We start from the raw sequence: 11,129 nt of genomic DNA on the forward strand, positions 1-11,129 counted from the left end.
AAAAGGGAAAAAGGGAAAGAGGGAAAAAGGGAAAAAGGGAAAAAGGTAAAAAGGGAAAAAAGGAAAAAGGGAAAAAGGAGAGGGTGCTGAAGCCATCACTGAACCCTATAAAACAACCCCTGAGCAGCTCTACAGGTTCTCCCCTCCCACTTTGATCCCATCAGAAGCTCAGAAACTCCCAAAGCACAGCCTTGAACTCCTTAGGGTTCAGCTGAACCCGGAGCTCAGAGCGACCCTTTACCGAGGAGAAGGAAACAACCCCAAAGCAAAAGCAGGGATGAGGAAAGGAGCCTGAGAAAACAGAGTTGGGAAACCGCCGGGTCACACCCGGCGTGCGGAGCAGCATCCCCACCCCGCACAGATAAAGTGCCGAGCGCTCCTGGGCAGCCCAGCCCCTGCCCCAGCCCCGGGATCCTTCCCGGCCCAGCCCCGGGAGCCAAATCCCCCTGGAGGAGGAGGAGAACGGCTGGACACGGTAGGATCTGGGGGAAAAAAAAATGAGATTTATTGGGGAGTTTCAGGAGCAGGGATGGATTTTTTTAGCCCACCTGCTGGGCTCCCCCTTTGCTTTACACTGGATTTATCCCAGTCTGTGCTGGGAGGAGCTGGGGGATGGAGGGGGACCCAGCCCCTGCAGGAAAATTGTGGGATTCCTTTTAATAACGGGTGGGGGAAATGCTGTTTTCTGTTGTGTAGGGTTTAAAATCTCTCCCGTGGTCACGGGATGGGGTCAGAGATGGGGTGGGCACAGTGAGACCCCTGTCCCAGAGTGACAGAACCAGCCCCAGGACCCCCAGTGCTGTCCCCAGGCACTGACCCCGAGTGTGGCACAGCTCCATCCCCAGAGTGACAGAATCAGCCCCAGGACCCCCAGTGCTGTCACCAATGGTGTCCCCAGGCACTGACCCCGAGTGTGGCACAGCTCCATCCCCAGAGTGACAGAAGCAGCCCCAGGACCTCCAGAACCTTCCAGCAGCTCCAAGTGTGAGACACAGCTCCGCAGAGCCGCTCCAAGGACCATCCCCAGCATGGTGTGGGCAGTGCCAGCCCTGGCAGCCGCCACCCTCTGCCTGCGTGAGTCACACCCTGTCCCCAAACACCGCCCCGGGACCCCCTGGCAGCAGGGATGTTCCACTGTGCTGCTCCTCATCCCAATCCCGCTCCCCTCAGCATCCTCAGGGATGGATTTTCCCAATTTCCAGGCATGGATTTGTCCCTTTTTGTCTCCCCCCCTCTCCTGGAGGGAGCTGGGGGTGCTCAGGGTGGGGGCTGCTCTCCTCACAGAGGTCCACAGCGTTTCCTAAATGTTGAATTAGCAAAGGAAAGGCTCTTCCTGGCTGTTAAACCTGGAACTAAAGCTTGGAACAAGCTGTTCACAGTCCGTGGATGTTTCCTAACCCGCTCCTGCTTCCTTGCAGGTGTCTCCACAGAGCTGGTGAAAGCCACAGTGGTGAGTCCCTGCTGCTTCTGCCAGGGGTCCCCAAAAATCCCCCCAGGGCTCCCCCAAAATTCCCCCAGTGCTCCCCCAAAATCCCCCCAGTGCTCCCCCAAAATCCGCCCAGTGCTCAGCACCAGCTGCTCCCTGCTGTCCCCCTGTCCTTGTCCCACCCCTCACATCCAAACCCAGCTCCAGGCAAGCAGGGACAGAGCCACCCAAGTGTCCCCACTCCTGTGATGGTTTTTGTCCCCACGAGTAACCCAGGGGCTGCTGCAGCTCCTGGCTGTCCCTGCTCCCACTCCTGGCTCAGATCCCATTCCCAACCAGTTCAAATCCCATTCCTGGGTCAGATCCCAATCTCGGGTCAGATCCCATTCCTGGGTCAGATCCCATTCCCAGGTCAGATCCCATTCCCAGCTGGGTCAGATCCCATTCCCAGCTCAGATCCCATTCCCGGCTCTGATCCCATTCCCAGCCAGGTCAGATCCCATTCCCAGCTCAGATCCCATTCCCAACCAGGTCAGATCCCATTCCCAGGTCAGATCCCATTCCCAGCCTCTCAAATCCTTACTGGGGCTGAGCATCCCCCTCCTCTCCCCAGGCTGTGCTGATTATCGGAGCCGCCCTGTCCAAGGCTGAGCATCCCCAGTGAGTACCGGGGCTCTGGGGGTCCCGGGGGCTGAATTTCTGTTTATCCCACATCTGCTGCTCTGCCGGGTCATGGGGGTGAGGACGATTTACAGCCCTGTGCAGCCGGTTCCGTGCTGGGCTGGGCTCCTGCAGAAACACAAACACTCCGGGAATTCTCCTTCCTCCCCGCGGCTGCAGAGGGAGCCTCGCCCCGGCTGAAATCCAGGCTCTGCTCTTTCCTCCTGCTCCCAAATCCCGGGATATGGGGGCACCCACCCGGCATGTACAGGCTCAGTGTGTGACCTGGACTCATTTTAGGAGACATTTTCATGACACCCCACATATGTGTGACCTGGACTGATTTTAGGGGACATTTTCATGACATCCCACATGTGTGCGACCTGGACTGATTTTAGGGGACATTTTCATGTCCCCCACATGTACAGGCTGCTGTGTGACATAGAGCCGGGCACCATCAGATCGGATCCCAACATCCTGGACAAGCTGAAGCTGTGCCCGGCGCTGACGGGGGCTCAGCAGGATGCCCTCAATGCCCTGCTGCTCTCGGGGCACACCGAGCACGGGTGAGGAGCTGCTGATCCTGCAGGGTTTGGGATCGCGGGGATGCTGAGCTGCTCGGTTTGGGATCGCGGGGATGCTGAGCTGATTCTGCAGTTTTTGGGATCGCGGGGATGCTGAGCTGCTCGGTTTGGGATCGCGGGGATGCTGAGCTGCTCCTGCGGGGTTTGGGATCGCGGGGATGCTGAGCTGCTCCTGCGGGGTTTGGGATCGCGGGGATGCTGAGCTGCTCCTGCAGGGTTTGGGATCGCGGGGATGCTGAACTGCTCCTGCTGTTTTTGGGATCGCGGGGATGCTGAGCTGCTCCTGCAGTTTTTGGGATCGCGGGGATGCTGAGCTGCTCCTGCAGGGTTTGGGATCGCGGGGATGCTGAGCTGCTCCTGCAGGGTTTGGGATCGCGGGGATGCTGAGCTGCTCCTGCAGGGTTTGGGATCGCGGGGATGCTGAGCTGCTCCCTCTGCTGCTGCCGCAGGGATCCTCCGAGCTGGGATTTGCAGACCCTGCAGGATTTGGGGCCGCTCGTGCTGGCGTTGAACCAGACCACGCTGAGTTTGGTGGCCGAGGTAAGGTCCCCCCTGGCGGGGAAGGGACCGTCAGTTCCGAGCCTGGGGCGATCCAGGATCCTGTGCTGTCCGGTGCCACCGCCCTCTGTCCCTGTGCCTGTGCCGTCCGGTGCCACCACCCTCTGTCCCTGTCACTGTATCCTTCACAGTCCCAGCAAGATCTGTCCCTGTCCCTGTCCCTGTCCCTGTCCCTGTCCCTGTCCCTGTCCCTGTCCCTGTCCCTGTCCCGTGTCCTTCCCAGTCTCAGAACCCTCTGTCCCTGTCCTCCTGGTGCCAGCACCCTCTGTCCCTGTCCCTGTCCCTGTCCTGCCCCTGCCCCTGTCCCTGTCCCTATTCCTGTCGCTGTCCCTGTCGCTGTCCCCGTCCGTGTCGCTGTCCCTGTCGCTGTCGCTGTCGCTGTCCCTGTCCCTGTCCCTGTCCCTTGTCCCTGTCCCTGTGTCCCCTCTCAGTCCCAGCACACCCTGTCCCTGTCCCTGTCCCTGTCCCTGTCGCTGTCCCTATTCCTGTCCCTGTCCCTGTCGCTGTCCCCGTCCCCGTCCCCCCGGTGCCAGCCCCCTGTGTCCCGCAGGCAGCACGGGAGGGTTACCGGAGCATCGCAGCCTCCTCCACCACCCAGGGCCGTTCCCAGCGGGACAAATCCCTGCCCGTGCCCGGCACAGCCGCTGCCTCCCATCCCCGGCTGGAGCGGAGCTCGGACCGTGAGTTCTCCCCTCCCTGCGGCCGCTCCCGAGCTCTGCCGGGGGAAAATGTCCCGGGGCTGGGCTGGCTCCTGGATGGAGCAAAATCTGGGGTCCCATAACCCGGGGAAATGTCCTTGAAGCACAGGGGGGTGTTTGCTCTTCCCTGGGATGTGGTGGCAGCGCTCAGGGAGGAGCTGGGACACGGGGACAGTCCCCAGGCAGGGCACAGAATGTCGTGTAGGGACACGGGGACAGTCCCCAGGACACTGCAGGGACACAGGATGTCGTGTAGGGGACACGGGGACAGTCCTCAGGACACTGCAGGGACACAGGATGTCGTGTAGGGGACACGGGGACAGTCCCCAGGCCACTGCAGGGACACAGGATGTCGTGTAGGGGACACGGAGCAGTCCGAGCTGCCCAGAGCAGGACACAGCTCAGATGAGCTGCAAAGCATCACCAGGTTCTTCAGGAATGACTTTGGGGAATGACAGCAAAGGAGGCACCTCCAGGACTGGGGGCTGGGGATGGGAGCAGCATCCATGGTGTGATTTTGTGATTTTGTGATTTTGTGATTCCCTGTGAGCTTCCTTTTTCGGTCCCTGGTGGTATTTGCCAGGACCAGAGAGTGATAATATCATTTAGCCATCTCTCAGAAATCTCACATTTAATCAGCAGAGAAAAACCTGAGCCCTTACTTGACGAGTTCCACAAGAATCTTTATTTCATGGGAAGGGTGGTCAAGCAGGATTCTCTCAGAATCACATTTATAGGTTCAGGGGGGATTCAAACTACAACCAATAAAAGTTTATACAAAGAACAGCATCCAATCCAAGTGAGAAGTTCTAAATCAATTACACAGACTAATTTCTAACCAATCATCTTCCAAAGTGTAGAGAGTGACCAAATTCTTGAGGAATTTGGCTCAACCTCGGTATCCAGGATCCCTTATCTGTTATACAGGGGAAGATGGCTTTGGAGGGATTGTATCATCCACACTCCCTGCCCTTCACTCTCCCAGGGGCTGTGATAGGAGCAGGGTGGGGAGGGGAGGGGACACAGGGGACACATCCCCTCTGCCTGGCACAATTCCTTCCCTCAGGCTGCCAGACCCAGCCCATCACCGCCAGCACCATCGAGGACATCCTGACCCTGAGCCCGGAGCAGCTGGAGCTGTGCCTGAGCAGCGCTGTGCTCGTGGAAAAACTGGAGGATGTGCTGGACCTGCCCCTCACCACAGGGATGTTACAGATCCTGAAAAAAAAGGTGGATGAGGTAAGAGGGGCAGGATCCCCCCAGCAGCCCGGGATGGGCAGGACACGCTCTGGGAGCCTGAGTGGCTCTGTGCACCCAGTCCTGCCCTCATTTCCCTTCCCTCACCCTTGGTGTGAGTACAGAACGTGTTATTGGCTTTTTATATTAGAGTAAATGTTATATGTATAATGTTAAAATAGCTTTTCTGTGTAAATATAGGTTTTTTTCTTTTCTTCTAATAGCAAAAGTTAAACATGAGTTTTTTTAAAATAGTGTGCTAAAACTACCCATAAGTTTTTTAAAATAGTGTGCTAAAACTACCCACCTAGTTAAAATAACAGCCTGTGAATGTGTAATGAAACCCTACAAATAACACAATTATCAACACTCACCAACTACAAAAACCCAAAACCACCGCCCAAATTAAAAAATAATTTTAAAAAATTAAAACCACAAACCACATACTCTAAAAAAACAAACCCCAAAAAATAACCACACTAAACAATCCCCAAATTTTTTTTACTATACATAAAAATCTATAAATATGCAACAAGTTAATATATTGTAAAGTGTATTTTAAAAAGCGTTCCCAAAACAACCGTGTGCTTTACTTTATACATATATCTCCTATTACCTTTTAATTAAACCCTTTAAATTTTACCAAACCATTAAATGGTGGTTTTTTTTTTCACACCCCCTTTGCCGCAGTTTTTCCCCTCGGGGATCCCGGAGGAGCAGCTGCCGCGCCTGGGCTCGCTGTCCCGGCGGTTCTCGGAGCAGGAGATCAGCCGGTGGCCGGTGACATCCAGGGCCACCCTGTCCTCCCTGCTCAGCCCCTCGGGGGGACAGTGGGACGATGGCCAGGTAAACCCAGGCAGCAGGAGGGGATGGCAGAGGAGGAGCCCGAACAGCCCAGAGCGGGGTGGGGATTTCTTTTGGGTTGGCAGCACTGCCATCCTTACCAGAGCATCTCCCTGGAGGTGTTGTGGGTTTTATTTTTTTGGGGGTTGGTAGCACTGCCATCCTTAGCAGGGGCATGTCCCTGGAGGCATTGTGGTTATTTTTTGGGGTTTTTTTTGGATTGGCAGCACTGCCATCCTTACCAGAGCATCTCCCTGGAGGCATTGTGGTTATTTTTTGGGAGTTTGGCAGCACTGACATCCTTATCAGGAGCATCCCCCTGGAGGCATTGAGGGTTTTTTTTGGGGTTGCAGCACTGCCATCCTTACAGGAACATCTCCCTGGAGGTGTTGTGGGTTTTTTTGGGGGTTTGCAGCACTGCCATCCTTATAGGGCATCTCCTGGAGGAGTTTCGTGGTTATTTTTTGGGGTGTTGGCAGCACTGCCATCCTTACCAGGAGCATTCCCTGGAGGCACTGAGGGGTTTTTTTGGGGGGTTGGCAGCACTGCTATCCTTACAGGGCATCTCCCTGGAGGTGTTGTGGGGTTTTTTTTGGGGTTGGCAGCACTGTTCTTACCAGAACATCTCCATGGAGGCGTTTTGTGGTTATTTTTTGGCGTGTTGGCAGCACTGCCATCCTTACCAGGAACATTCCCTGGAGGCATTGTGGATTTTTTTGGGGTTGCACACTGCCATCCTTACCAGATCATCCCCCTGGAGGCATTGTGGTTGTTTTTTGGGGTTGGCAGCACTACCATCCTTACCAGGAGCATTCCCTGGAGGTGTTGTGGGTTTTTTTTAGGGGTTGCACACTGCCATCCTTACCAGAACATCCCCCTGGAGGCATTTGGTTATTTTTTGGTGTGTTGGCAGCACTGCCATCCTTACCAGGAGCATCCCCCTCCCCCGACTGTGTCCCCCCCGTGTCCCTCAGGTGCAGCAGCTGCTCAGCAGGTTCCTGGCCCTGGGGGGCTCCTGGAGCGGGGCCCTGCTGCAGGAAATGGGAGGCACCGTCCTGTGCCAGCTGCGGGAGGAGCAGATCCAGCACATCCCCCCTGCAGCCCTCGGGTGAGGGAATTTGGGGAATTCTGCTCAGCCCTGAGGGGCTCCAGGGCTGTGGGGAGCTGGGTGAGGGGAGGGAAGACCCCCAGGTGTGGATGTCCCCATTCCCAATGGGGACAGAGGGATTGCTGTGTCCCAATCCCAGATCCCAGCTGAGCAGGGACATCCTGCTCATCCCTGCAGAATAATTTGGGGAATTTGGGGAATTTGGGGAATTTGGGGAATTTGGGGGATTTGGGGGATTTGGGGGATTTGGGGAATTTGGGGAATTTGGGGAATTTGGGGTGCTGCTGACCTGTCCCCCACTCCCAGCACTGCTGGGCAGCTGGACATCTCCTCGTGCTCCCAAAGCAAGAAGGAGCAGCTCTATGGGAAGGCTCGGGAGGCTTTTGCCAGCCTGGGCAGCTCCCCCAGCTCCTATTTCTGCAGGATCCGGCCCTACCTGGGTAGGTGCTGCCCCTCCAGCCTCCCTTCCCAGCCCCCAGAACCTTCCAGAACATTCCCAGGAGAGCTGGAAGGGCTCACACATCTCCCTGTGCTCTCTTTGAGGTGGAGCTCCAGCAGAGGATCTGAAGGATTTGGCTGATGCTGGTGTGGCCATAAACATGGATCTGGGCACATTCCTGGCCCTGAACCCCCAGGAACTGCAGGTACAGCCCTGGGATGCTGCTGTCCCTCCTTCCTGACCCCAAATCCCCAGGAATTCAGGTACAGCCCCGGGATGCTGCTGTGCCTCTCCCCAGGGAAGGCTGTGAGGTCCCAGCCCAACCAAATCATCAATTCTGCACTTTGTCAGCTTTATAAATTTTATTGGAGAAGTTTTAATGGCTCTGTGCTGAAGGAAGGGGCTGGGCTGTGTTTTCCTGCAGAAACTCAGCGTCCTGGATGTGAAACATCTGCTGGGGGAAAACCTCCCCGAGCTGAAGGGAGCGGAGCACGAGCCCTCGGTGCAGAGCTGGCTGCACAAACAATTCCAGCAGGAGCTGGACTGCGAGCTGGGCATCGGGCTGCAGGGAGGGCGGCCGGAGCCTGCGGGGACAGCCAGCGCCACCCCGGCCACTGTCACCTCCCTGGGGAGTGCCACCAGTGCCACCCCGGCCACTGTCACCTCCCTGGGGAGTGCCACCAGCCCTGCCCCGGCCACTGTCACCTCCCTGAGCACTGCCCCGGCCACTGTCACCTCCCTGGCGAGTGCCACCAGCCCTGTCCCAGCCACTGTCACCTCCCTGAGCACTGCCCCGGCCATTGTCACCTCCCTGAGCACTGCCCCGGCCACTGTCACCTCCGTGGGGAGTGCCACCAGCCCTGCCCCGGCCACTGTCACCTCCCTGGGCACTGCCCCGGCCACTGTCACCTCCCTGGGCACTGCCACCAGCGCTGCCCCGGCCACTGTCACCTCCCTGGGGAGTGCCACCAGCCCTGCCCCGGCCACTGTCACCTCCCTGGGGAGTGCCACCAGCCCTGCCTCGGCCACTGTCACCTCCCTGGGAAGTGCCACCACCCCTGCCCCGGCCACTGTCACCTCCCTGAGCACTGCCACCAGCCCTGCCCCGGCCACTGTCACCTCCCTGGGGAGTGCCACCAGCCCTGCCCCAGCCACTGTCACCTCCCCGGGCACTGCCCCGGCCACTGTCACCTCCCTGGGCACTGCCACCCCCCCTGCCCGTCCCTCTGTGACCAGCACACCCCCCTGTCCCCCCCAGCAGACAGACAGGGCCACCTCCCCCGCTGTCCCCCTCCCCAGCACCCTCCTGGCCACCAGCAGCCCCAGTGCCACCCCAGGCCCTGCTGTCACCTCCGGGGCCACCACCGGTGCTGGTGCTGGCACTGACCTGGCTGGTGCCACCCACAGCACTGTCACCAGTGTCCCTAAGCCTTCCTCTGCTGCCACTGCCACCCACAGCACTGTCACCAGTGTCCCCAACCCTTCCTCTGCCCCCACTGCCATCCACAGCACTGTCACCCCTGTCCCCAGACCCTCCTCTGACACTCCTGTCCCCAATCCCAGCTCTTCTCCCACTGTCACACCTGTCCCTCACTCCTCCTCTGCTGCCACTGCCACCCACAGCACTGTCACCAGTGTCCCCAACCCCTCCTCTTCTCCCATTGTCACCTCTGTCCCCAATCCCACTTCGTCCTCCACAGTCACTCCTGTCCCCAACCCCTCCTCTGCCCCCACTGCCACCCACAGCACTGTCACCCCTGTCCCCAAGCCTGGCTGTTCTCCTGCTGCCACTCCTGTCCCTAAACCCTCCTCAGCCCCCACTGTCACCAGTGTCCCCAATCCCAGCTCTTCTCCCACTGTCACGCCTGTCCCTCACTCATCTTCTGCTACCACTGCCACCCACAGCACTGTCACCAGTGTCCCCAACCCCTCCTCTACTCCCAGTGTCACCTCTGTCCCCAATCCCAGCTCTGCTCCCACTGTCACCAGTGTCCCCAACCCCTCCTCTGCCCCCACTGCCACCCACAGCACTGTCACCCCTGTCCCCAAGCCTGGCTGTTCTCCCGCTGCCACTCCTGTCCCTAAACCCTCCTCAGCCCCCACTGTCACCTCTGTCCCCAATCCCACTTCTTCTCCCACTGTCACCTCTATCCCCAAACCCAGCTCGGCCCCCACTGTCACATCTGTCCCCAACCCTTCCTCTGACACTCCTGTCCCCAATCCCAGCTCTTCTCCCACTGTCACACCTGTCCCTCACTCCTCTTCTGCTGCCACTGCCACCCACAGCACTGTCACCAGTGTCCCCAACCCCTCCTCTTCTCCCATTGTCACCTCTGTCCCCAATCCCACTTCTTCTCCTACTGCCACCCCTGTCCCCAAACCCAGCTCTGCCCCCACTGCCACCCCTGTCCCCAACCTTTCCTCTGCCACTCCTGTCCCCAATCCCACTTCTTCTGCCACTGTCCCCCCTGTCCCTGAGTCCCCCTCTGTCCCCTCTGTCCCCTCTGTCCCCCCAGCCCCCCCCGTTCCCAGCCCCTCCCCGGCCGTGCCGTGCCAGCCCAGCTCCCCTGCAGGGTCCCCCAGCCCCAACCCGACCCCCGGCAATGTCCCAAAGCCACCTCGGCCAACATCCAACGGGCACATGGACCTGCAGCCCCCGCCCGGTGAGCGGAGACAGGGGAGGGACGGGAGGGGGGGGATTGGAATGTGGGGAAAGGATTGGGAATGCGGGGGAAGGACTGGGAGGGTGGGGGAAGAATTGAGAGTGTGGGGAAGGATTTGGAATGTGGGGAGATAATTTGGAATATGGGGGAAGAATTGGGAATGTGGGGTAAGCTTTGGGAATGTGAGGAAAGCCTTGGGAGTGTGGGAGAAGAATTGGGAATGTGGAGAAAGAATTGGGAGTGTGGGGAAATAATTGGGAATATGGGGGAAGGATTGGGAGGGTGAGGAAAGCTTTGGGAATGTGGGGGAAATTTTGGGAGTGTGGGGAAAGCCTTGGGAATGTTGGGAAAGAACTGGGAATGTGGGGGAAGCCTGGGGATTGTGGGGAAATAATTGGGAATGTGGGGGAAGAATTGAGAGTGTGGGGAAAGCTTTGGAATTGTTGGGGAAAGCCTTGGGAATGTGGGGGAAGCTTTGGGAATGTTGGGGAAAGTATTGGGAATGTGTTGGGAACGCGGGGAAAGAATTAGGAGTGTGAGGGAAGAATTTGGAATGTGAGGAAAGCCTTGGGAGTGTGGCCAAAGTCTCAGGAATGTTGAGAAAGCCTTGGGAATGTGGGGAAATCTTTGGGATTTTTGGGGAAAGCTTTGGGAATATAGGGAATCCCTTGGGAATGTGGGGAAAGCTTTGGCAGTGTGGTGCTTTATGCATCTTTATTTGCTGTAAAAGGAAGCATTGCCCCCTAACTCGTGGGCTGACATGCAAAGCCCCAGGTTTGTGTCAATACAAGAAATATTCCCTCAAATTGTAGAATGTTAAACCCTGTAAGTGTAATTTTTTATTTCTGAAATATTATTATTTAGAGAGCTAACTGTCAGGAATTGGGTTTGCCTCATTTGAGCTCAGGTTATAT

At 57.7% G+C, this 11,129-nt stretch overlaps 1 protein-coding gene across 1 annotated transcript; it reads left to right on the plus strand.

Moving 5' to 3' along the window:
* Positions 1–1,028: 1,028 nt before the first annotated feature.
* Positions 1,029–8,213, plus strand: LOC117003948 (mesothelin-like protein; the record flags this gene model as incomplete). Its single annotated transcript, XM_033074334.1, has 12 exons — positions 1,029–1,074; positions 1,419–1,450; positions 2,040–2,086; positions 2,515–2,652; positions 3,120–3,210; positions 3,779–3,908; positions 4,993–5,165; positions 5,853–6,008; positions 6,980–7,113; positions 7,420–7,553; positions 7,657–7,757; positions 7,977–8,213. Coding segments are annotated over exons 1-12 (1,419 nt in total), but the record flags the coding sequence as incomplete, so codon positions are not given.
* Between the last annotated feature and the right edge of the window lie 2,916 nt (positions 8,214–11,129).

This window comes from Catharus ustulatus, chromosome 16 (genome assembly GCF_009819885.2).
Source record: "Catharus ustulatus isolate bCatUst1 chromosome 16, bCatUst1.pri.v2, whole genome shotgun sequence".
Taxonomy (NCBI): domain Eukaryota; kingdom Metazoa; phylum Chordata; class Aves; order Passeriformes; family Turdidae; genus Catharus; species Catharus ustulatus.